This window comes from Lepisosteus platostomus, chromosome 13, assembly GCF_059453375.1.
Source record: "Lepisosteus platostomus isolate fLepPlt1 chromosome 13, fLepPlt1.hap1, whole genome shotgun sequence".
NCBI classification, from domain to species: domain Eukaryota; kingdom Metazoa; phylum Chordata; class Actinopteri; order Semionotiformes; family Lepisosteidae; genus Lepisosteus; species Lepisosteus platostomus.
The window spans coordinates 16219421-16246682 of NC_142623.1; the positions used below are offsets into that span (position 1 = coordinate 16219421).

General features: G+C 42.3%; 1 protein-coding gene across 2 annotated transcripts; it reads right to left on the bottom strand.

The window, feature by feature from the left end:
- Positions 1-1580: 1580 nt before the first annotated feature.
- On the bottom strand, positions 1581-26269 carry prkcsh (PRKCSH beta subunit of glucosidase II). 2 transcript variants are annotated; one of them, XM_088603490.1, is made up of 19 exons: positions 25908-26268; positions 24104-24164; positions 21548-21651; positions 20993-21109; positions 19576-19671; positions 19205-19262; positions 18394-18511; positions 18010-18139; positions 17661-17745; positions 17181-17259; positions 16574-16660; positions 15739-15894; positions 15019-15109; positions 8910-8979; positions 8227-8316; positions 5658-5732; positions 5177-5276; positions 3007-3156; positions 1581-2619 (listed from the first exon to the last, which is right to left on the bottom strand). In XM_088603490.1, exons 3-18 carry the CDS (start codon positions 21639-21641, stop codon positions 3016-3018), a joined length of 1587 nt encoding a protein of 528 aa, XP_088459616.1. In that variant the 5' UTR covers positions 21642-21651; positions 24104-24164; positions 25908-26268; the 3' UTR covers positions 1581-2619; positions 3007-3015. The 2 variants fall into 2 exon arrangements, with proteins under 2 accessions (XP_088459616.1, XP_088459617.1); XM_088603491.1 differs by lacking the exon at positions 24104-24164 and having other exon boundaries at positions 25908-26269.
- Between the last annotated feature and the right edge of the window lie 993 nt (positions 26270-27262).

Sequence of the window (27262 nt, forward strand, 5' to 3'; positions counted from 1 at the left end):
TCACACCCACGGGTCTGGAGGCCTCAGGTTAAAAAAAAGATTTTAGATCGGGCCGGGTGGGTGCCGGGAAAAAAAAACCCGACCCGTGCATCACTGATATGCACACAAAAGAAGGAAATTTAAGTGTTTGTTTACACAAGCAATTCTACTTCTGATCTCATGCTCATGCCATGTTTTTATCATGATACAGAAGATATCCATCAACATTTAATTGTAATGTGGAAAAATGAGATGACCATCTTCCAACGGTCTGCTTTGTTAAAACTGTGCTGTTTAACAACCTCTTACCTCTGAGCTACAGTAAGCTCCCATAAAAAATAAAACCTATCCCTGTATAGGGATTCTGCTGACAAAATCATGCATGCTGACAAAAATGTGCATGCTTGGAATGCACCCTGATCAACCACAATTTTGCAGCTCATTTTGGTGTTGTTTGGTTTGATCAGAGCTGATCGGAGATCTGTTCCCAAATGATCTAACAACATATGACGAAAGAGCCAGGAGCCTTCCTCGCGGTACATTAAAAAACGAACAGGTTGACTCTGCGGGGTCTTACAGTTCCTTATAACTGTTCTTTAGTCACCCACAAGACTACAGCATTAAAATCCACACAGGCGGAAAAGGTAGGGTGGGTTGGAGACATTTTAATTTTCAAACAAAAAAAAAATCAATCATCAAAGGGATGCAATAAGGAAAAAAAACAACAAATGTTAAAATCGGCCTGCAGCCTTAAGTCCCACGTCCCTGTTTAAAGATTAAAGCGACCACCACCGTGTTGGTTCTTTTTTCTTCCTCAGAGGAGCAGCACAGTCCCCACAAAACAGAAATACTACAGAGGTATTTAACATTTAACAAGTTAATAGCTCCAGATCACAGCTTCTCCATTTGAAAGAATGGCAATCACACAGCTGATTACAGATTTGACTTTGACAAGAGATTCGAAAACAGATGCACAAAAGAGCACGGAACTGACAGCTGGAATTAACTGAAAAAAAGTTATTGAGGTCAATTCAAGTGCTGACATTAACCAAAGTTATGAACATCTGATATTTCACAGTCCCCGCACTATCCAAACCATTAAAATGAGCTGTTTTAAGATATCAATTAAGCACAATGGATCTAAAAAATCTTCAATCTGCTAAATAAGAATATGAAAGCACAAAGAATTTACATATGGAGACTGCCATTGAGCTTGTGAAAAAATAAACACTACAGTCCAGATTGACAAGAAAATACAAAAGAACATTGAATAATAAAAATTGGTTAATGATAACATGCTCTGCAAAAGAACGTCAGTTTCAGGACAGGTCTAACACAGATCACAGGAGCAACCAAGACATACCTGCAGACAAGTTTCAAATGCAGTTTCGAAAGCTGTAGCAATAAGCAGATGACCAAAGCAGTGCTCATCAGAAGAGGATACACACAAACTATGGAAATCGAACACAGCACTGAATTCCAAAACCACAGACCAAAGTGATAGAAGGATAAGCAAGCAGACAAGCAAGCAAGATGTGTTTTTGTAAAAAAAAAACCAACAACTTATTTTATTGTGCTTTTAGAAAAGAAGAAAAGCGTGATGTGTTGAAAAGCTGTTTGTTTTATTGATTACAGAAAACACTATGATGTTTATAGACAGGTGCCTTTCAGGCTTTACTTGATTTAACCACTGTATTAACAGTGTTGCCTACTGTATATCCCCTGTTTATCATACATCAGAAGCATGGCAAGTTCAAAATGCAGTGATTCACTTTCTGTTCTGACTGACTACAGTTAAGGTTTTATTGATCAGCTGCTGATAATTAATCTGAAAGATCAGGCCAATTTAACATCCTTTTCAACTCCTAAAAAACTAGCAAATTCAATAAACGTTCCCGTGTTTCAGGAGTTCTTGTATAACCAGTAAACTATGTATGTTTAGAAACTGGCTATTACATATTGTGAACTTTTGCAACACTGGACTGAAAACTCACATGATCAAGAATCTGCCCAACGGCAAAACAAGACGGTACAAGGAGTTCAAAGGTCACACTGACCCTAACATGTAAAACCCAGAGTTATCCTTACGGTAAAAGTCCAACTGGAAGCTCGGATGGAAATTGCCAATAACCGATGAGTCAGTGATATAAAATACAGCAGTTACTTCTTGAGAGAAGAAAAAAAAAACATTTGTAACGGAAAGCCATGTCATTCTGAGACAAAGTGAGATAGGACAACAGAACCAGTTTGACGAGCTATAATTCCATTCAGGCTGCACACTGAACAAACACAGCCTTTTATCAGACCACCAGAGTGACCAGTCACAAGCCTGGTGGATGGGCTTTCCGTATCAAAGGGCTCTTTTGTGTTTCTTGATTTTTCTACAGGATAAAAAAGGAAACAAAAAATATTCCCAGACAAAGAGCTACCCACATCTCCAGGACCCAACCCCTCGGCCACTGTGCACACCGTGCTGGGGGACGGATCACCTTGTCCGGAAGCTGGGAATGATGACTTTTTGACATTACGTGGCTTGTGTTTGGTTTTTATGTTAAAATGAGAAAAAAAAAAAAGATCAAAACATCTTCACTTCTGTTTTTTTTTTCAGTGTTACACCCGGTCCAATTTTTTTTTGAGGTCCTGTAGAAGAAGAAAAATAGTTTCGGGTTTTAATGCACCCTTGTTTTTTCTTGGGGTTTTTTATTTTTTATTTTGTACGGGACGTGCAGCACATGCCATTCAAAATAAAAAAAAGTGCATGAGCAGGACCACATTTAACAGTGAGGTTGAAGTCAATTAAAATGAAATCAGTTAATTCTAGGGCTATCATTGCAAATGAGATCCTTAAAATGAAACAGTAAAAAACAAGCAGCGTCTACTTGAATCAGCTGAAACTGTAAATGAGGAAGCGCCGTGATTTTCCACATGCATAAGTTGTCACTTGCCATTGTCAAGTGCTTGTGTGGTTGAACCCTTAGCAGGGTTCTAGTTCTAGGCCCCGGTTTAAACCCTCCTAAGGATACTCACCACTCCAGCCTAGAATTCATCATGTGGGAACAGATCAGGGTGCTGGGGCTCCTGGCAGATGGCAGGGGTGGTGAACTCCATGAGGTATTCGCAGCGGCTGGGCTCAGTGGTGGACACCACTGTAGTCTCCTTGCCGCAGGTGAGTTTGACCTGCCCACAGAGAGACCTGGTTACTACCATGACCACCAGGAATTTGATCCAAACCACAGTTTTGTACACACAGATACAGGACTGAATGCTGCATTGGTTCCAAAGCACTCGTTCCCATTTTTAATAGAATTTCTATCCTGGAGGAAAAGGGGAAGGTCAGTCCCTCATTGCTCGGCTAGCTAGATGCAAAAGCAGAGCAGGACTGACAAGTAATGACGGGCGCTGAGCTTCGTTTGGTAGGCCAAATTATTACTCCCCCGTGTGTAATCATCTGCGATTAAATGCTCCAATGTACAAACCTACAGAAAACTGCAAAGGCTTTGATGTCTGTCTCTTTTTTCTGTTAGTCACCAGTTTCTTTTGCCCACATTCAGTTTATTCAATTTAATAAAAACCTTGCTCTGTTCTCTCAATGCATGAAAATTAAAAATCCTTCAACTCAGCGCTTATATTCATTGCTGTCATCTATAATGCACCATACATCTGAATGCTTTGTTCTTTTAATGCTATCTATAGAGCCCTACTTAATTTGTAATATTGTGGCAATTGCAGATCCCACAGTATTAGGCTTCAACTACAACTTCTAACAGACTACTAGGACAGCAATAGACAGCACAAACCTGATGCAAGCAATACCACTGCATTTTACAGCATCTCTGGGCTTGACGTTTACCCGAGAGCCACATTATCAGTTGCTGGAATAGGCAGTGCAGCCTAGTTATTACTGACCTCCCTCCATAACTAGAGCAGAAGGATTCATGTCAGACTGTTGGAATATCTAGGTATTTTAAGCTTCCTGAATGTCAGATCTATTACACCAGCAATACATCCAGTCAGACATCCCATTTTCAGAAAAATAAAACTTAACCCAAAAAGATACACCCCACTTCTTCTTTCCAGTGACATTTCATTAGACCATAGACACAAGGTGTGTGTTAATAAGTACTGAAACACACAGAGACACAAAGATGCGGAGATAAATCTTATATTAATGGTAAAACACCAGCTGACTGTTATTTGATTTGAAATTTGATGTATTTTGCACTCATTAAAGTATTCTTACATGCGGAAACACCTTTGGAGAAGCTTCTTATTTTCTTTTCAGTGCTTACTTACAGCAGAACACTAAAGGTGACACAAAATAATGCTTCAGTGTGTTCATCATTTCAGCTAGTTTTGTTTTTGCACTCTAACTTAATTTAAAATATATGATTGGATTTGGTTAATTCCCACACTGACAAAAGAACTATTTATTTTCTGCTTTTCTTCCTTTCCCATAGCGTTTTTATATTGGGATATTCATATATTGTACACCTATACTTTACGTAGGGTCTTAACCATATAGCTTAATATTGACTGCTTGCAGTGCCTTTGTCTTGCACAGCTATACAGTGACTTTATGAAATGTATTGAGATGGTGCCTGAGCTGTAGCATTGGGGACATAACAAGCTTCAAACAGCCAATCCTTAGAGCCGTGGTTCGTAACCTTTACCACAGCCTGCACCCCTTTGGGTCTCAAAATCACTGAAAGTAGGTTAGTTCTTTAAACCTAAGATATTTCAAAACCTATAGAATGAAAGAAATGGAATTATATATTTTAATTTTACTGCAAATTTGAAATACATGAAAAATTACACACTTTAGGTTTACCTTAACATACTGTACGTAGGTTTAATGAAAAAAAGTAGGTGGGCTTACATGCCTGTGCTTAATTTGCGTTTTCGATTTACCGGCTAAAAAAAAAACTGTCATGTCATGTCATGAAAGGGCATATCGTACTCCCAGGGGATGCGTGCACCCCAGAATGTGAACCACAGCCTTAGAGCAGGTGAAAGTGCACAAAAGAGACAAGGCCATTTTCAGCACTTAGTAGCTAATCAGCCAAACGGATCTCCTCCAGGAGTTCCCTGAAAGAATTCAGGGTATCGGTTTTGACAACATGGTCAGTTAGCTTGTCGCCTACTCTCACAACCCTTTGTGTAAAAGCACGTTCATGTACTTTCCACTTGTGTCACTCACCACAGTAGACCTATTAGGCCCTTGCCAGCAGCCAGTACCATGCTCATACTTCATCACAGAGTATTTCTTATCTTCTGGGCCAGCCCATAAACCCCAGGACCTAAACGCAGGAGACATACAGACAACAGTACAAATGACGGCTTGATCATTCTTCCACCACGGCGTCACACAGGACGAAAAACGTGTAACCTGCTCACTCCAAAATTAGTCTCTTTTAAGGCTGAAATGATGCTGCACATTTTTTATGATATTGTGCCAATGGATGGAAAAGGATAAGAAATGCCAATTTATGGTGACCTATAAGAAGAGCTGGACTGGAGCTCTCCAGAACCCGGACTGGAGACCCCTGTCCTACGGTATATAATCTCACTGTAACATTCTGTGGTCTTAACCACCAACCTATGAAGGCTTCATTATCAGTTGCACTAATGACATGCGGATAAGAACTCACAATACTCTGAAAGACTGGGGAAAAACTCACCCCAGGTTTGTTTCAGATCCCCCGTATTTCGATTTCTGTGATACGCGGTTGAAGGGGCATAGCCTGTAGATGTACCTGAGAAGAGTGAAGAGTGAGAAAAGGCCTTGGATTCATTCATTGTTTTAACTGCAACTTCTGAAAAAATGGTCATGCTAATGCTCAGGTTTTTGTTAACCTAGTTTGTGACTATGATTTAATATAACTTCACTGTGCTTTTAAACGAGGAATAAAAGTGTTCTCATTAACTCCATGATATAATTTGTTAAAACGCCCAAAACAAAAAAGTGTTTTGCAGGTTGCCCATGATTCAGTTCTGCAGTAGAAGCAGAGGAGAGAAAACTGGGATACTGGGAAGGAAGAATTCAGCATCAAAGGCCCCAACTGACAACTCTTTTAAATTTTATAATTAACACATAGTGCAGGCACTAAAAAAAGGCTGAGCTGGCTGAAATCCTTAAATTCTGGGAATTCCCTCAAGTTCCCTGGGCTTTTCGTCAGCTTCTTAGTGCTTAATTTATAATGGATTACCAAAGGGACCTATTGTAAAAAAAAAAACCAAAGCAGACCTGGCAAGTGAAAGCAGTATTTTAGATGCACAAAGAGGGGCCTGCTGTACCTAAAATAAGTGCTAACAATGACCAAAAGAAAATAAAGGAATCTAGGCTTCCTTTGTAGTCATGAGCTCCTCTACCTCCTCTCCTCCACACACACCCCCTTTCCTCATGTGTCACTCTGTAACGCGCGGCTGATAGCAGCCCACCAGAGACCTGTAGCCTAGCAACCAGCCTCCCGCAGCCAGCAGGGACCCTCATTGAGAGTCAGAACCCAGCTCTGCTGCTCACACCTTAGCAGCACAGCACACAGCACACAGCACACAGCACACAGCACACAGCACACAGCACACAGCACACAGCACACAGCACACAGCACACAGCACACAGCACACAGCACACAGCACACAGCACACAGCACACAGCACACAGCACACAGCACACAGCACACAGCACACAGCACACAGCACACAGCACACAGCACACAGCACACAGCACACAGCACACAGCACACAGCACACAGCACACAGCACACAGCACACAGCACACAGCACACAGCACACAGCACACAGCACACAGCACACAGCACACAGCACACAGCACACAGCACACAGCACACAGCACACAGCACACAGCACACAGCACACAGCACACAGCACACAGCACACAGCACACAGCACACAGCACACAGCACACAGCACACAGCACACAGCACACAGCACACAGCACACAGCACACAGCACACAGCACACAGCACACAGCACACAGCACACAGCACACAGCACACAGCACACAGCACACAGCACACAGCACACAGCACACAGCACACAGCACACAGCACACAGCACACAGCACACAGCACACAGCACACAGCACACAGCACACAGCACACAGCACACAGCACACAGCACACAGCACACAGCACACAGCACACAGCACACAGCACACAGCACACAGCACACAGCACACAGCACACAGCACACAGCACACAGCACACAGCACACAGCACACAGCACACAGCACACAGCACACAGCACACAGCACACAGCACACAGCACACAGCACACAGCACACAGCACACAGCACACAGCACACAGCACACAGCACACAGCACACAGCACACAGCACACAGCACACAGCACACAGCACACAGCACACAGCACACAGCACACAGCACACAGCACACAGCACACAGCACACAGCACACAGCACACTCTTCGGCCTCGACTCCGCACAGCGCCCGCGTCTCAACATTACACAGTTCACTCTACAAAGAGCAGTTCGCGCGCACACCTCAATGCCGCACATTGCCCATACGCACGCAGGCCTCGACAACACACTCATCTAGCTCTTAGTTACACCCGGATACAGCACACCCATATTCAGACATGTTGTCTTCCACACAAAAAGACAAGAGTTGCATTAGACTATTCTTCTACTGGGATTCAGTTTACAAGGGAAGTTAAAAATTAGCAGCTGCAATGATTTTATTAGTCACCTTGCAATTTCAACTTTTCAATTAGGCAGAAACAATACTTCTGCCCCAGCTGTAAAATCAAAAGAAAACACACACTAGCAGTGGTTATTAATTTTCTGTAAGTCAGCATTACTCTAACTCCCCCCTCAAAATAAACATTCCAAAGAAAACTAAAAAATCATAATATCTACAGCTAAATTCTTAAAAGCTCACCAACTCACTGAATGAGTCTTACTCGATTCTTTCAAAAGCCCCATTTATTTCCCCAGTTTCCTGTAGGCCACATTTTTGTTTTCCTTTTTTCCCCACTGCCTTTTCAACGTGTGTATAATTTTAACATCTCCCAGTTTTGCTCTGTCAGCCTTTTGTTCCAAGATGCAAGCGACTGATTAACTGCTCCGCTGTCTTCTGTGATTTCTGTGCATATGATCTGTCAAAATTCCCCCAAAAGAATTCAAAAGAAGAAAAGGGGGGGAAAAAAACTTTGACTCTCAAGAGAAGCAGAGGAGAAAGTACTCAAACTTGCTGGTAGAATACGTACTCGCTGGTGGTGAGCTCATAGCATTGGTTGTAGAGGTAGGAGAACTCCGCGCCTGGCCCAAAATCAAAGGAGATCTCCTTTTCCAGGCTCCTGCACAGGATGGGGAGATATACAAGCATCAATAACCAAAACACCAAAAACCACAAATGAGTTTGTGTGTTATTCACAGATTCCCTGCTACTTCTACCAACCCCCGTCTCAAGCTAAGCCTTTCCAACTTCTCCCCTGTTCCCAGGCAGCTACAAAAACTCCTTAAAGACCGCATTCATAAGCTACAGACAACATCAAAATGTGAAAAAAAACAGTCAATTACAAGTATAAAAAAGTACAATATATAACAGGTCACAAAGAACGAGAATAAGGAAGTGGGACAGAAGCAAAGAAAGTAAGACATTGTAAAACATTGTAAGAGTCCTGTTTAAATGGCCATTTTGGTCCGTAATTTAATAACTGTTTAACAAATGCTGATCCGCTCTCAAAATAATGCAGGTATCCAAGATTAGGTGTGTTGAGCAATTTTGCTAATTCTTTAAAACAACCATTTGTGCAACTTTTTAGTCTTTAGAAAAATTGTTTACTGGGGAATTTATTCGATGCACTAGAAACTGCTACTTTCAACTGCTCAAAACGCTCAATTTGCGAAAAAAGGCCGAAAAAACAGAGGAGACATCAAATCTATATACTTGATCTGATCTTCCACTTCGCGAAGACCCTTCTCGGCTTCATTGAAATCATCGCGGGCCTTCTGGGCAGCTAGACAGGGAAGGAGCACAAAATACAAAACTTGCGTCATTAGAACAGAAATGTGTTCTTATTTTCTACAAACAGATGAGAGCTGGGAAACATTTTTACAATACAGGGAAAACAGTTTTTTTGAATTCCTGCACCTGGACAGAATAAGCACTCTTCTGTGCGCTACTAGAATCATAAGAGACCATTGTAAATCAAATAAATTTTACAGCTGTGCCCCATTAGTGGCTTTCTTTAGGACCTTTGTTTCATTAAAAAATGTCATTTAAACAGCTGAAGAACAAGTAGCTCCATGACCTCTCTGCAAAACCACATGCACAAGACAAGAAAAAAGCACAGCCCCACGTATGACTCCTGGAAAAAAAAGCTGTGTTCTGTCGCAAAGGCACCTGGAAATCTAGGGCACGAGAAAGGAGAGACACGGATTCGGCTTTGAAGAATGCATTAGATGCAATCATTGGGCAATTTGCTGCATCCATCTCCGTTATCTGTAATGGGCTCTCGCTTCTCTGATCAGATCTGTCCAAAGCCATACAGACAGCTCCTTATCAGCACCCCTAGATCTGGGCGGAGAGGGAGCCGTGCATTAAGTTCATTGATTTTTATGGCTTATCTGTAATATGACACATGAAAAGCTGCTGGACTGGATGTTCCACAAAGCTGCACCATCGGTTCTGATCCGAATTGTGTCAGTGGTGAGTGAAGCCACTAAAATCAAAGGCAACCACCCCCATATAATCTCTGCAGCAAACATCTGCTAGCAACTTATACACTGGAGATGGCAAATCACGAAGTGGAGATAGAGATATCTGTACTATCAAACATTTCTAGCTGCAAATAAAGAAATTCCTAACCCATATATAAGGTACTTTGTTTGCTCTTAATGGCAACACAATCTTGTATAGTCCCTTTCATTCAGAAAAATGCCAAAACAGTTAGCCAGCAGGTGGGGACTTGTTATATTCACCATCAGAGTACAGCATCCAGATCGCTGGGGACGTCTGGTTAGACTGGACAGAGCACAAGCCTGAACTGGAAGCTAGTGTTCCTTGTAATAATACAGCCACCTCTAAAGACCACAAGTGGTCAAGGTCACAGGACCACAATTATAGAAGAAGAACATCAACCTCCTTGAACTACAAAGTGACCTCTCACCATACTGAAGCACTGCATTGGATCTTTTGGTCAAAAACATCAAATGATGGCCCACCTGCATCACTCCACACACTGAAATAAACCGATTTTCATTAAAGGTCTCCCATCCTACTACTGCCCAATTCCAGCTATCAAATTAAGTCCTAATTAAATTCTAACTAATTAACAATCCTCCTCAGGGGTTGAGGCTAGAAAGACAGAAACACACAAAAAATTAAAAGCATCAGGAGATATGCATCTTTTGAGATGATAATTGTAGACTCAGTTTAGAATATTTCTTTTTATTTTGTAGCATTAGGAGGTTTTCTTTTGCTGAAATGGTAACAAACCCAGTATGGAAAATGATTTAGGAATTTTCGCCCTTTCAGCCTGAAGCACGATGCTTAATGGCAAGTATAATGACCTGTGTTCACATGGGTTTCCTCTGGGTACACTGGTTTCCTCCAAAAACATACTGGTAGATTATCTGGCTTCTGGGAAAATTGACCCTGGTGTGATGGTGTGTGCATGCGTGTCTGTTTGTCTGCCCTGCAATGGCCTGGCATCCCGTCCAGGGTGTACCCTGCCTTGCACCTGCTGCTTGCCGAGATATGCTCTGGCTCCGTGCCCCTGCATTGGAAAAAGCTAGGTTAGAATGGATGGATTTAAAATGACAAGACCTGCTAAAGTCTGTATGGGCAGAATGGGCAAATCCCAAACCCACAGGGACAAATCTTCCTACAAACCCCTCAGCTTCTTAAAAAACCTGCCAGGCTGGTGCAAAATCAGGTCTGCTGTAATCCTGTGTTTGTTGTTAATACCTGCCAAGACCAGCCTAAAACGGTTTGAAAACTAGGGATGGCTTTAGAAAAAAGTGCCCCTGTGGATTACAAAACACTGAGTGCCTGTGTGTGTGCGAACTGCAGCGTGAGGCGTCTGGGGACAGGAGAAACTCAAATCAAAGGAACTCCAATATCTTTTGTTCCCCGACACTGAGCCCGCTCTCTTCTTTATCTTCAGCCTCCATGCACACCACGGAGAAAGAAGGTCAGCTTTTGTGGCGCACTGGAAAAGCAGCAGCAAAATTTAGGGGGAAAATAAAAAAGAGAAACTGGGAGATAAGAACAAGGCTGCCTATCAAAGCCCTGATAACGATCAGCCAGTCTAAGACAGGAATAGATGAGAGCTGTCAATCTGGCCCTGCTGCGGTTCTTCAACTCATTCTAAGTATGTGCAAAGAAAGGTTGTTTCTGTAATATAGCTGGCATATGCAAATTTTCATTTTACACTGTCTGTATTTATTTTCTGATGCCGAGGAGGAAACAGTGGCTCTAGACACAATCAGACTGTCACCAAAAAGCCCGATAGCCCCAATATATTCTTCTCATTTGTCAGTCAAATCTATGACACGTCTCTATTGAGAACATGAAAAAACTACAATTCTCTTCAGATACAGACTGAAGGTTCAGCAGGAACCCAGTTTCTAACCTCAGGGGACATGGAAAACTGCTTCTGTGGTAAAACCAAGCTAAGGCAAACCAAAGGGCTCAGTTGTTATTACCAGCAGTTTGTTTTGTCTTTGATTCCAAGTTGTCTGATATGGTATTACTGGCTTAACACAAAAAGTTCATACCAGTAAAATAAACACTAGAGGAAACTTTTTGGCCCATTTAAGTCATTTAGTTAGTTGCAGCTAATTGGTCCAAACATCTCCCTTCTTGAAAGACCCAAGGTTTCAGGTTCAATGATATGCCTGGGTAGTTTGTTTCTGATGTCCACCACTCTTTGAGTAAAGATATGCCTGATATTTACTGTCTGAAATACACTTCCCTCATCAAATCCTCTTCACCTGGTAATATATGCTCCTATCCTCTGATTCCAGAGCAGCGATGTCTTTTTTGTAGCTTAAATCAAAAGAACAAAACTCCAGCTCTCTACTGACCACAAGATAAACAACTTCACTTTTCACAGGGGAAATCTTTAGCTGTAGAACAAGTTATCCTGCAAATGTCAGTTCAGGGTATGAACACACATGATCAGGTTATTCCCCCATCTGTCTTCTGACTATGCTACCTGTATTCAATTCCCAGAGGAGGACAGACAGGCACCAGAGCTGCTCCTGACAGGGCAGAGTAATGAGCAGGGGAGACCAGCTCCCTTCCTCACGAGGACAAGGGATCAAACCCAGCGAGGGAAGTAGTCCATCAAAACTACCATGTGTGTCATTGGGAAAAGGGTAAAGGAAAGAAAAAACAAATCCTTGCTTAAGAATCCAAGAGTAGCCAACATCAGGAATGAGACCCATCGCACCGCTTGCTTAAATTCAGGGATAAATAAAGACAGGCCGTGTCAGAGAAGGCTCCTCTTTCTCTAAGCATTTTGATCTATGACCTTTTTCTGTGAGCAAAGGTAGAAAAACGATGTTAGAGAAATGGGCTAAACGCTGCTGCTCATCAGGGACTGCAGATTTTCAAATAAAGAAACTCAGTTCTCATTCTAATGAGACTAGAATATATGAAGCTTCAGGAAAGATTCGTACAGACATTGATATCTTCCTTGAAAGCAAACCCAACCCCCTCCATGGCTCCCTCCCTTTTGCAAATCAAAGCAGCTTTGATTTAGTACTCATGGGATATTTATTTTAAAATTTCTCCTGCAGCAACTGCCAGAAGAAAGGAAAACGAGGAACAAGGTTTTCTTGAATGTGGCTTTAATATGTTCCAAAAAATACAGCTAAGTATTTTATGGTGCTCATAAATGCATTTTTAGGATACCTGAAAGAATTTGCATTCATTTGGCTTTTACAAAAAGTCCAGATGCCAGCTTTACAATGGTTCTTGAATATGCAGATTTTAACCATTAATTGCATTGTATTAATTATTTTCTTTCCCACCTCAATGAGCCTCAGTCATCACTAATGACCAATTTTACATTGTACAAAATGCTAAATTAGGAGGAGAAATCTCTGTGAACAACACTAGCAATCTGGGCTTCAGCAAAGTTTGCCAATATACCTCAGCTACTGAATTAAAAAAAAATGATCTAACGGACAATCTGGTACTTTTGTAAAATATTTTACCCTTCCTTAAATCTGAATTTTGGGAATTTTTGAAGGTCCATTCTCACCTACTACTATTCTAGATGGAGGAGACTTTCAGAATGATGGGGGCCTATCCATGCAGACGGCAAACCACCACAGAAAAAGGCGTGAACATTTCCTTTCTCAAGAGCAGCGAATCCAAAGATATTAGAAGAAACCCCTTTGTCACTTTGTCCACAGCTGGATGCCAATCAAACCATGCCAAATGCAACTTTTTTTTTATTTGCTTCAGCCTACTCTAATTTTAGCTTCACCAGACTTGCCAGCAGAAGGTTCCAAGGTGCATGACCGAGTCTCCATCATCTCTCAAACAGGGCTAAGACAGTCAAGGAGTCTTGATCACCTATCCTTAAGCCAGCCCCTTAATTACTCCATCAGCTCAGTCTGTTGCTAAGAATGCAGTGAACTGCCAGCAGCATTGTGACTGCCCAGGAGTCCAGGAAGAGTCTAATCAACTCTGTGATCTTGCTGTAACCATGTTCTGTTTTGTCTGAGCAGTGCTGTCTGAGAAAGGCCTGGCTGCTGGACAACCCAACTCCTGGATTTCACATTCCTTAAGCAAGCCTTCTGGCTCCCCCTGCTGCACACTGTGGCACACACTAAAAACTGTGCGCAATCCTGGTTCTGGAGGGCCGGTGAGACTGCAGGTTTTCAGTTTAGCTGGTATTAGGCTCCTCACCTTAACTGATGCCTTATTGGCATAATGTGACCAATTTAATGTCTTCTCCCAGCTCTTTAGGTGCTAGTCATTTGAAAAGATCTAGAAAACCAGCAGAAGCACTAGCCCTCCAGGACCTGGACTGGCCATTCCTGAACCACCACAAAAGCAGCCCTGTGGTATAGTGCTGCTCTGGGTGACTCTATTACTCTTGGGATAGTAGCGTTCATCATTTACCATACCAGCACTCCTTTAATTTCAGTCATGTTTTTGTACTGATTAAACCAGATTTACTATGAAGCAGACTTTGAGCACAAAAAGTGATTAATTGAGCTGTCCAGCCCTAAGATGTCTCAGATGATCAGATTGTATACTGCATCAATAAACTAAACCCGAGGGGATGGGTTAAGTCCATGAATGGCAAAGTCATTAGGTTAAGGTCTGATGGCAAAGTCATCTCAAAAGAGGCTGTAAAGTCAAAGAAGACACTGGCCAGACTTTGCCCCCCAAGGTTCCACTGAACCGTGTGATATTAAAAAACATTGTACCTCAGTCACATTGAAGGGGCACAGTCTGCAGAGCTTTTCTTCGAGTGACTTTGTAAAAAATGCTTTTTTGAGTTTCAACACACATAAAATGTTTTTTCACTGAATATGAGTCATTGTTTGTAGTTGAATCATTGTTAGTTTATGGATGCATTCTTGTATGGGTGCGTTCTTGTAAAATGTATAAAACCAAAGATTTTATGTATCTAATAATATTATGTTCACCTTACATAATTATTTGACAACAGGCACATTCAGCTTAGATGCACAGAGACCTATAGGGATGCGTCACTGCCTATAAATGTTGTACAATGAAAACTCTGACTTATCTTTCCATCAGAGGGAAGCATTCTTACAAAATGAGCACTTCTTACTTCGTGTTATAAAAGATCATACTGGACCATTAACCAATTCCATGTGGCAGTCTTTAAAATGTAGACAGGCAGGGGCCAGTAGCCAGTTTCAGCTCTTACAGTCCGATACCACCGCCCTCTGCTTATCAAGCACAAATGAGCACAAAGAGCAGAACACTGCAAACAGCCTTGTAAAGTTTGGGCTAAAATTTTTTGAGCTTCCCTTACTGGCTCCTCTCAGTGATCACTCACCATCAATGAGAGCCTGTGTTTCTTCATCATAGGGCGGCATGGCTGGCTCCTCTTCCTCTGCCTTCTCTGAAGGGCGTCCTACGGGGGGAGCCTAAGAGAAGAGAAGAAAGAACGCAGCTTTGTGGTTCGAGTGCCACACTTCAAGGAGGCAGATCAATTTTAAACAAGAGGGGCTAAAAGTCGCTGCCGGCAATTCAGAGTTATCAAACCTCTTTCCACTTCACATAAAAAGAGACACCAAACCGCCAGCCCTTCAGACAAGCCACAGTTCACCATGCTTACACAATGGGGCAGAAAAGGAAAACCACTTGAGCTCCAGGAATCAATTCCATCTCAATTTCATGTCTCCCACCTCTGCAGCTGTGCCCAGATCAACAGTTAATTCTCCTTACAAAGCTTTTCGGCTACATAAATAAATGACAATATTCACGATGTTGCTTCTTAAATAGTTGTAAACTACACGCAGTGCCTCATTCCCGCTATTCCACACCACAAGCAACAGTGTGATTTCTGAAACATATGCCCCGTCAGGCTGTATTAAATTGATTTAAGAAACCAGATGTCTGTTGTACGCATACAATTAACAGCAATGACAGCAGGCTGCAGTCTGCGGGATCCCTGCGATCTATAATGGAAAAGGCTAAAGGAAAATGTCAGAACTCATTTTAGAGAATGTGACAAGTGTGGTGCTAGCAGGTCACATTTAAAAAAAAAAATCACCTTGTCATCATCTTCATGGTCTTCGTCATCCTCTTCATCGTCATCGTCCTCCTCCTCCTCTCCCCCATCTTCATCGGGATAGTGAGAGTCCGACTCGTTGTCCAAGGAGGGATCCCGGCTCTCCTCTGGTGGGGGTGCCAGGCCTTCATGTTGGGACTGATTACAGAACGAACGAGTTTCACAGCCCATGTCAACACGTGGAAAAACATGCTGCTGCATCATTTAGTCACACAGATACATAGAACAGATCGCCAGCGTCCAAGCATCTGTTCTTCAGCACACAGTTAGGAGCATATTCCAAAAGTTTAAACTTTCCAATCTGACAAATCGTTATGTACAATGCCCTCATTTGAAAAATATTCAGATTTTCGTGAAAATCCTCACTTTATAATAAAGACCAGATGGGTAAAGTTCTTAAAATAACAGTGCATGTTGGGAACCTTAACAACTTAATATGAAGAAAGACCCTCAAACAGACTGGGGTTGGGGTAAGAGGGTGTGGATGGCTTCACACAAATCCAGGGGGTTTGGCTTGATTTGACAAAGGGATGCACATGAACCTTCATATGCACATGGGCTGTACAACCTAGAAGATCGCCGTCTAAGCAATCAAAATAATCTCCACCTAATGCATCTATATTAATAAAGCACTTCTATGACAATAATCATGTTGAGAACCCTGGCATGAAAATCACACACCCCTTCACTTTATCTTTTAAAAAAGAAATTTTGCGAACTCATAACCCACTAAAAAAAACAAACGGCAATAAAAAAAAGAGGTACTCTACAACCCCTCTGGGGAAAAATCAGTAAGAATTATCCAGACCTTCCTCACCTCGGATTTGTACTTGTCTTTGATATTGTTCCACACAGTGTTCTGGAAGGCAGTAGTGTCTACCTGAGTGGATCCCCCTAGCAGTTCCTGTGGACAAATGCACAAACTAATTAACCCACTGGACTACACTTCCCATCTCAAAGATGCTTTTTTTGCACTTCGAAATGCCAATCTGATGTTCCTGAAATACTCATAGCTCAGACATTTAAACACTTTAGCTGTACAGGGAAATAAAACTCTCAGAAGGCAGGTATTGAAAAGAGTTTATGAAAAAAATATCATTTTTTAAGAGAATCAAGCTTTGTTCTCAAATTGAGTACCATGCAAGAGAGTTAGACACTCACAATAATCGGATAATGAAATAATAACTAACTGAATAATACAAAATAAGAATTTCTTAAACAAGAAACCACAGTGCACATGCTTCCAATTTACTGCATCTTTCAGAGCTCAGTTTTTTCTATGTCTTGTATGTACGTCTTCAGTAAACCCCTCACCAGTGTACAATAAGGCCTTCTGTGTTTTAAACTGGTGCATCATTTTGTGAGAATACCTATAGGAAGATAGACAGAGACTCAAAGACTGGAGGAGGGCTTCCAGCACATACCTGTGCCTCAGTGTCCGAGAGGGTGCCATCAGAGTCTGGATCCAGCTCCACATGGGTCTGCAGCTCAGACACAGAAACTCTGCAAGGGAAAATAAACATCACAGCTCATCACTGGGCCAGACCATCGAATTTGAACTGCCGCGGCTGCAACTCTTTTGCTTTAAAAGGAAGGATCAGCAATTTCGTGGGTATTCCTACAGGAAATGATTAGATGTTAATAAGTCAAAAATGCTTTTTCATGTAAAGGAAGCCAACTTAACAGGCTTTCTACCTAGAAACTAGCAGCAGAAAAAAAGGCATGTATCAGAACTAAAGATATTGTGAATTAGTAGTTTCTAAACATCAGTGATGAGACAGTAGTGGACGTGAAAGGCAGTCCTGATCTATTCCGCTTCAAATTCCATAGACAGAACAGACAGAAAGAAACAGAACCCTACCATGTAGGCATGGTACCATGCAAGACCTGCCAGAAAAACTTACAGCCCATCAGCGTCATCGTCCAGTTCCAGGAAAACCTCTGCCATCTTGGCCTTTTCCTTTTCCACTCTGAGGCCTTCCTTTTGCTCTGCAGGAAAAACGGAATATAAAAAGTAACATCAATAACCAAAATCAACACTATGCTTTGGGACCTGAGCACACCTGGGACTGCTTAACACATTATGGAAACCAGGCATAGTCTCTTAGTTTTGCACACTGATAGACATTTGTACAGGAAACAGACAGTTATCTTGTATCAGCTAAAGGTTTTATCAGCAACAGGTTTTTAACAGCAATGCTAGGTGCTGAAAAAATGCCATCATCTCTATGCGTTTGCCCGTTGCGCACTGACCCTCCCAGGCCTTGAGGTGGCGCTCCCTGGCTTCCTTCTCCGGCTGCTCTGCTGTCTCCTTCACAGTCCGTAAGGCTTCCACCTGCTCCTCTTTCCCTTTTTTGCTCTCCTGCAGCTCCCCCAGCGTCCTCTGCAACACACACAGGTGGTAACATCAGCTGGCTCCGCACTCACCCCATTATTTTTTCTGTAAGTGGCGCATTCAAGAGAGGTGTACTTTCACATACAGCTGCAGAGAGAGAGAATCTACCGAGGCAGTCCAGACATTAACAAAACTATTTCATGTTTACTGGAAATATGACAAGAGGACCTGTAAGATCTGACTTAACCCTTGGATGGAGCTGGAGTATCACAGCTATTGTAACCCCCCTCCCCAGCCTTCACCTGTTTCTCCTCCCGGCTCTTCTTTGCCTCTTCTATTAGCTGCTGTTTGAGCAGGAACCCCTCTCGAGTGATCTCTCGAATCTTCTCTAGGCTTTCCCTTTCCTTGCGCCCCAGCTCCCTGGGGAAGACCAGTTATCCTTAATAGAAAAGCTCAAAAGAAGCATTTACCATGTCTCGAGCATGTGAACAATGCCAGTCTTTAAAGTCAAAGAAACTAGCTCAAACTATGCCCTCTAGTGGATGTTAGTCCACATGGCAGGATCCACAAACCAGGGATCCCCCACTCTCTTCTGGGATCCCCCACTCTCTTCCTTAGAATATACCTTGTAACATTAGCACCTTATTTTAAAATCATTTCCTGTGCGAAGATAGGTTTGAGACATAAAAGAACACAATAAAACAAGAAAAGTTTGGGAAGCACTTGGATAAAGAATTACTTGAATAAAGCATTTTACAAAACCTGGAAAAGTAATATGCAGAATAATGTTCAAAGTAACCTGACATTTACCTTTTCATACTTTTTAGGTATCACATACACAGGTGGCATACACTATTTACATCTCAGATTTTTGTCCTTAATATTTTCTAGATATACACAATATACACATTACAACAGAAGTACAACCTGTCTACTTGCTATCAGGTATCTTAATTTCTTTGTTAAGAACAACTGCAATACAAGAAGTAAACTCACATTGCATGAAGTTTATTGCCATAACAACCAGTTGCATGAACGCAAGTCAACAAATTAAATTAGTAATAACAGAAAAATAATTGTTTACAGGTAGTGTTGTCTGAAATAAGGACTCACTTGCAGGTGTTTTCACATACAGCTCCGCTGTTGTACTCATCTGTGGTATCACAGCAGTCTGTCAGCAGAACAGAAGAAAACAAATAAAATCACACTGTAAAGAGGAAATGTGGAGAAACATCCCTTGACAGGCTTTACAAAGTAGTAAACATATATTCCTTTCCTTCATTTAACTCACAGTATGAAACCAAACACTTGTAATTAACAAGAGTTGGGTAGCATTTCTGTGCCAAGTCTGGAACAGAAACTACTGACCAGCTTCAGGGCATCAGATTGAAACACAGACTCCACTGCAGTCACAGACTGAGACCAGGCTGCAACTTCACAGTTTGTCCATGACTCACGACAGCCATAGATCCGAAAAGGCTTACCGCAGATTCCATCGTTGACCCGTGAAGAAGGGATAAACTGGGCTTTGTAGCCTGTGTTGGCGCAGAAGAAGTTCCCATTGGGGCAGGCAGACGTCCCTGGAGAGAAATGGAGAGGGAGAGGAGTGGAGAGAGACACCGTCACACTCTCTTCTGGTTTGGCAGCAGCTTGACTTCTGACCAAAAGGCGTTACGGATCAGGTCGGCCCACTCCATTATTGGAGTACAGCTCCCTTCTATTGTCGACATTTTTACAACCTGCTGTATGAGGAAGGTTAGTATTGCCAAAGAATCATCCTGGGTTCTCAAATTTCTCTCCCCTGCCCTCTGGTAAGGTTTATAGGAGCATAAAGGCAAGTACCTCTGCATATGCAAAATAAACTGAACACTTCGAGACAGGTGCTTTATGTAAAGATAAAATCCTCCACATTCTTGGGATTTATTAAGTGCCTATAAAAGAGATTTAGACCAGGAGCTAAAACGTTTAATATTTTGTTCCGGTGCAAAAACAGACAAAAAACACAGAACTGAAGCAGTGCCAACAATCCAAAAAATAGTTACATCAATGTGAAAAGCTGTAGTGCAGCAGCTCTGACATTCACCTGACTCATTTTAAGGAATTATATGAGTTCTACCATTTGCATTTAAATAATGTACATAAGACCATAGAGCAGAACTGAGCATTGCAGCATGTTTAAACTGAGCACCAGGGGATATAAGGCAATATACTGATATACTGCAGAGACCTACATCAGACATTTGAGTCTGGAAGTAGTCTAGTGGTAGCAAATGGGAGATACATATCTATCTAATAATAAAAGAATGGTTCAATGGCCATTTTCCCTTGAAACCTTTGTAGCCCTTTTGGTAGTTGATTTGACCCCAAGATCTCATCCAGCCATTTCTGAAAGAAGCAGAACATTGCCTTCAACAACACGGCTGGGGTGTCATGTTCCAGATTTCCACAATATTGTTTGTGTAAAGAAGTGCCTCTTGGTCTCATTTTTAAATGTATCTTTTAAGGAATTAAAACCAACCCAACAGATGAGGTCTAGAAGATTAGGAGACCATTTACTTCCTTTACACCTAAAAGCATTTAATTGTTGAATAATGAAAAATACACTTGCCGGTAGGGATCTTATTATTATTGTTGTTTTTAGACTTATTATGTAATTGGTTGTTTTTTCATCTTTGTGTTACTAGAAGAGTTCTGACATAGTGAAGGTGTTGAATGTCATTTGTATTATGGTATTGCACTGTTGTTGGATTGTATTATTTTTGTATGTTATGTATTTAGGAGCTTTTTGATGCGCAAGACAAATTCCCTTAGGGGCAATAAAGGTTAATTCAATTCAATAGAAGTCTCCATGCCAAACTCAGGTTAGCTGTGCTCAAATCACCGAGTAGGAGTGCGCTATACCTGGCTCATCGGAGCCGTCCTTGCAGTCACAGTAATCGTCATTGACCCGGTCAAAGGAGATGGTCTTGGTACCGTCCAGACACGTAAAGGGCTTGGACTCCTCGTAGAAGTGGCGATCTACCAATGCAGTTGGGGAGAAAAAAACACTGGGGGAGGTGTAGAAAGCATTTTTGCAAATTTGCAACATTTGTGTCCTTGCACATAGCAGAACAGAGAGCGACAACAAGACCATTTCTGCAAGACTTCAACTAAAGCACATCCTAATCTCTTTTAAGAAGTATCTGAAATCTCTCTACTGTACCTCCTCTGCTATTCCAAGCACTGTGTTCAAGTATTTCTAAATCTAAACTAAACCTCTTTCCCAGGCTTCTTTACAGTCTGACCCTGGCCCTACCCCCAGGCCTTGTGCTTTAACACAGCATCCCCTCCCCCCCGCCAGCCTATCATCAAGGTTGACTACTCTGCATGAAAAACACTCCAAAAGCAAAGTGGAAGTCGGAGTGTGCCAGCTGGAATCCCAAGAGCCAAAGCAAAGAGCAGGTGACAGACACTCACTGGTGAGAGGCACCCCCCTGGGTTTCTGTATCTCCACAGCAGCAACCAGCAAGCAGCTCAGGGTTAGGAAAAACACAAGCTGAGAACAGGCCATCTTGCAGCACCTGAAACACACAGAATTGTTTTTTAACAACTGCTTTCTCACTATGCTAACACTTCTAGAATCAGGCTTTCTCAGGCTGCAGCCCAAAAACCAACAGTATGCTTTTTTTCACCCAACCATTCAGTCAGAATGAAATTATTATTCTTTTCTTCTATTAATCAATTATTTTCAACTGCAAACAAGACTCGCACATCCCCTCCTGAATGAATGTGTCAACACATCACGTAGAGAAGTACAAATTTTGAATCGAGTGTTGAGCGCTAGTTGCATCAAAAATCAAGACCATTTAAGGGAGAGATATAAAGGATTACGGCACTCACAAAATCAAATGAGTAAGGGACAACAAAGAGCTTTGATGCACTGACAAGCAAACCAATTTACGTGTATATTGGTAGAACTTCAGAGAATTGAGCAGCAAGCCAGACTGACCAAATCAGCCTTTAAATTAGCGATTGGTAAAAATTTGGAAGAGATTAGCCTTGGTCAGTAAATTAGGTAATTCCGTTAATTCAGGATCTGTAATCTTTATGAAGCATAGGATGTCCGTATTTTATTTTTTGTCACTTGCTAAACAACTGCTGTTGAGCAAATCACCTGCTTCAGTTGTCAAAACGCAATTAACCCAACCATTTCGAAACCAATGGGGTGACCTGTAATGTCTGTAGTTCTCCAGGACCAGGGTTGGAGACCACTGAGCTTTTCTGGGGGTGAGCGTGTGAATAATACACTGCAATTCCTGGGGTCTGAACTGTGTGGAGTGGATATATTCTCCCCGTGTTTGTGTGGGTTTCTCTCACAATCCAAAGGCACACTTGTAGGTTAATTATCTTCTGGGAAAAGTGTCCCCGGTGTGTAAGTTTGTGTCTGTGTGTGCCTGGCGATGGACTCGTGTCATGTCCAGGGTGTATCCTGCCTTGGGATAAGCCTTGTCTCCCCCGCAACCCTGAATCAGATAAAATGGTTAGAAAATAGGATTTCATTCCTCCTCTGTTCTTAATGACCTAAATGAGCAGATTATTAGGACAAACTTAATATATTTTGAACCTTCCTTAGGAAGGCCCTACAGAACCTGGTGAATTCTGTCCCTTGAGGACAGGACTTTTGCACCTTTGGTTCAATGCAGAATTACCTTATCCTGGATTCCCAGTGTGGCTTCTGGTTTTCCTTCCAACTGAATTTATTAGCTTGCCTCGTTAAGCCCTTAAATCAACCTATTTGGTGTTTTTTAAACTATAATAGTGGAGGGCAGCTCTTGAATTAAATCCATCCATTTTCGATCCTCTTCTTCCAATTCAGGGGGGAACCAGAGCCTATTCCAGCAAGAAACAGGCACAAAGCAGGGTACACCTTGGACAGGACGCCAGGATAGACACACAAAGACTTGCACACACTCACAGCAAGGACACTTTTTGCACAACCCAATTAACTTACCCATATGTAGTTGGCCTGTGAGAGGAAACCCATGTGACCTCAGAGAGAACAGACAAACTCCACACAGAGAGCACCCCAGGAACTGAGTCCAAGACACCAACACCGTGAGGCAGCCGTGCTCACCACTGTGCTACCATTCCGGACGATTCAATTATTACGAGAGCATTATTCCTGCGTGTGTCTGCACAGCATTAGTTCAACTAGTAAGGGTTGTTCAGAAAGCTATAAAAGAGCAGAAATATTAAATTAATCTGAAGCACAGTTCTTCTCATTCTATTTTTTGGAAGCGATGCAGGAAGAATATTTATTTGACTGTGCTGTGAGGATAAACAACACTTGGTTTTTAACTTGTTCAATAAGCCTAATTAAGGGTTCAGTTGAAATTAAAACCGGGACAGACAGAGGCACTCCCGGTCAGGACTGGTTTGAGGGAAATGGGTTTGCCAGCAGGGGCCACTGACTCGCTGGGCCAATTTACTAAACTACCGCTAATATCCTCGGAGCACCATCTTTCGAGCGAGACAGGTAAAAATAAAGTCCCGTGTGAAATGCATGGCTCGTGTCCTAGCTCCTACAGGAAAAGCCCAAACCATTAAAATATAAGAAGAAAAGGATGAAGGGGGAATTGCAGATAATCCTATTTCAACCGAGAAGGCGGACCTGCGGTGCAATGAATTAATCTCCGGTCGCGGGAGCAAATGATCAATGTCTCTTAAATGCATTTACAAATGGGTTTGTTCGTCTAACCACGTCCGAAATACATACTGAGTTTGATAACTCTAGTTAATTTGCCCGAGAAAATAATTCCCCGAAATGATAGAAAAAAAAACGAGGCGATCTTTGAACAGCCACAATCCGGTTCCGCTACCGGTACATTTTGGAGCTCCAAATGTGCCGTTAGGTTTTATTTTCGCGACCGTGTATGACACTAAAACGATATGTCCGTTTAGAATGCTTATACAGCTCATGTCATATTATACGACACACGTTATTTTAAAATAATAAAAAGAAAATCGCTTTACCTCCTCCGCGCACTGTCCGTAACCAGGAAACGACGTCTGCTTCGTACTGGGTTGGCTGAATCTTATTGGTGGAAAAAAAACAGAACGGAAGCGAGGCATGACACCCTGGGAAATGTAGTTTTTTAAGGCAGTTACCCAGCAAGGCATTTTTCTTAAAGAAAGTTCTACGACGGTTATTCTTAATTACATTTACTAACATCTCTATAGAATGTATTATCTATTTATCTATTACGTTTTAAAGTATTAATAATGAAAACCATACTATGTTATCTACCGAGAGACATCTTTCTCTGATCTGTAAAAATATGTTAGCATGCCTCGAAGACGTGTGTAACTATAGTGTATATTGTATATATTATCTTGTTTTTATGTATTTTATGCAGTTTAGAACCTTGCCGTAACGATTTTGTCAAAGATCGCCTCGTTTTTTCTCTCATTTCGGGAAATCCTTTTCTTAGGCAAAATTAGTTATCAACCTCAGTACTTATTTCAGAAGTCCTTGGACAAACAAAACCCATTTGTAAATGCATTTAAAAGACATTTATCATTTTCTCGCGCCACCGGAGATCAATTAATTGCACCGCAGGTCCGCCTTCTGGGTTAAAACAGGATTAAGTAGTTCAAGTAGGGAGCTGCGTTAGCATGCGTAGGCTGCAAAGGAACAATAGGTTTATTCCATGCTGAAAAGAGAAGAAAGAAAACACAAAAAACACATAAAACAATATATATGTAGAAAAAAAATTCGAGTTAATCCTAAACCCGAAATTGGTTTATATTTTCAATTGCACCGGTTCACTGTCAATTTCTTTCAGAGCTGGGACTCTTGGGACGGGATCTGTAGCTTTATGAAAACACCACTATGCGGAGCAAGGAATGCGGAAGGATGGGTTTTATGAAGGCCGGGTGTGCGACGCAAGAGGATCATTTCTTTGGCACTCGCTTGGTAGATAAGACTATCCACCCCTCATCCAACACCACTTCGCCCTGCGGAGGAAGAAGCGGGGGTCTAGCCTGGCAGACAGAGGCCATGAGATCTCCACACCGGACACCGGCCCATGGCGGGACACACACACGGGGACAGTAACCAAATCATACAGAAAAATCGCCAAACCGCACGGATGCCCCCCCCTTAGAAGTTCATTTCGGTCCACAAAAGCCTAGCATTCCTACGAATCCAGTTTGAAGTAGCACTCCTCCAGCAAACCTATTCTGGTCGCAGGGCTCTAACAATGTTGTAAACGGGGTCCGGGGACAGCTGATTTCGGCTCTACCTCGCCCGGAGCAGCTTTTTACTAATACGGTCCCCCCGTCTTTCAGTGTCGTTAAAAGAAAGAACAGGATGTCCTATATCTATTTTAATCAAGCATCCACCATCTGCAGAATATTAGTTAACTACACATTCCTTTAATGTGCTGTTAACATCCTTCCATTTTCTAATCCCTTCAACTACTTCCGGGCTCCAAGGGAAGCAACGGGCGCAAGGCAGGGTAGCCCCTGGACAGGACGCCAGTCCACCACAGGGCACAAACTGGCACAAAACACAGACACGCACTCGCACTAGGGCCAGAGTTCCCAGAAGGCAACGAATCCACCAGTATGTCTTTGGACTCTGGGAGGAGCCCCACGCGAATATGGGGGGACATATAAACTCCTCACAGACAGCACTCCAGGTCCGGACTTGAACCCAGGGCCCCAGCGCCATCGTGCGGCCAAAACGGGCAACACGGCCGTCTATCACCCTCTATCATACCCCCGTTAAAGGAGGGGGGTCCTAGACAGTTAACACACAGTTACCAGTCGTTACCCCTGTTTGTTTCCCGGTGTACCTCCCCGTCTCTGCTTTCCAGTTTGATAAGGTTCTCCGCCCAGCTGTCAGCTACCACTCCAGAACGGGTTTCTCCCCCTGAGCGGGCACCACATCTGGAGCGCTTCTCCCAGACAGACCCGCCGGGCGTCGTCTGTCTTCTGCCCCTCAGCCGCCGAAAGGACCGGGCCCAGTCCGGGAGGCGAGAAAGGCCGCGGGGCCGGTTCTGGTACCGCGAACCGGGGGCTGTTGCCGGACAGTCCTCGCGTCCAGGGCCGCTCCCACGGAACGAGCCGTCTCCTCTTTAATCGTGGGAACCTCCAGACACGCTCCTGTTGCGGTGATCCGCGCTCGTTGTGTTTTGACCTTATCGGAAACCCACAGGTTTGCCTTGGGCTCACACAAAAGCGTCCGAATTGACCTCACCGGATGTGCAGAGGTGTGAACACGCTTAAACACAGCAGACAACGTGTTGAAACAAAAACGGTCAAACTAAAATCATGTTCAGTGTAATAGTTTATCACACTCATATCTGTTTTCATATTTGGGTTTCGGTAACAGGTTCTTTACTTCTAACCGCTCGTTTTTCTTAGATGTGCTTATTTTGTAATTTGCCTATCCTTATAACTTTTTTACACCTACTGTAAAAACGCTTTGAGATGCTACTTTTAAAGACGCTATATAAAATAAATAAAATTATTATTGTATTGTACCGTTTTAATATTTTGCTTCAATATTGTGCATAACTGCTGTAAACGGGTATCAATCAGTTTCTTTAATGGATAATATTATTTACTGCTGTATAACAACAAGGTGGCGCCAAAGAGTTATCATCGAGCGCTGTTAATATTTTTTCGTTGTATTTACAAAGCTCTTCTTATCCCAAAAAAATCCCCCAATAATATGTAATAAATAATAAAAACTATTCCACATATTATTTTACATATAAAGGAGATACAGTATACTTTGGAATTGTAAATGTCTAATACTAAGATGTGGAAAAAAACAGATCTTTCTTTAACTTTAAAACATTAAGACTAAAAAAAAATATCTGTGATGAAGTAAAATAATGTCTGTCGTTATTTTTGATATTGTACTGAAACTTGAAGCTCTTGGTTTGATGTACATTTACATTTAAAGGAGGGGTATGAGTACATTTTGGTGTCTGATCTGATGGACGAAGAGTAACAGACCTTAACTCACTGGTGCAAAAGTGAGATTGAACAGACTGTAGGGGTAAAGAGGGAAGGAATGACGAGAGGGGCCTTCATCTGAGATGAGTTTAGAATATATGTTTACTTTTCGAACCTCTTTGTCCAGTTCAGGGTCTGGGGGGAGCCAGAGCCCATCCAGGT

What these genes read in the sequence shown, in the direction of transcription:
- prkcsh (XM_088603491.1), bottom strand. Translation starts at nt 21,641, where the DNA reads ATGGCCTGTTCTCAGCTTGTGTTTTTCCTAACCCTGAGCTGCTTGCTG. An exon ending in AACACAGGCTCTCATTGATG is followed by an intron (nt 8,980 to 15,018) that starts GTGAGTGATCAC and finishes TTCCCTGTCTAG; the next exon opens with CTGCCCAGAAGGCCCGCGAT. An exon ending in GGATCTGAAACAAACCTGGG is followed by an intron (nt 5,277 to 5,657) that starts GTGAGTTTTTCC and finishes TCCTGCGTTTAG; the next exon opens with GTCCTGGGGTTTATGGGCTG.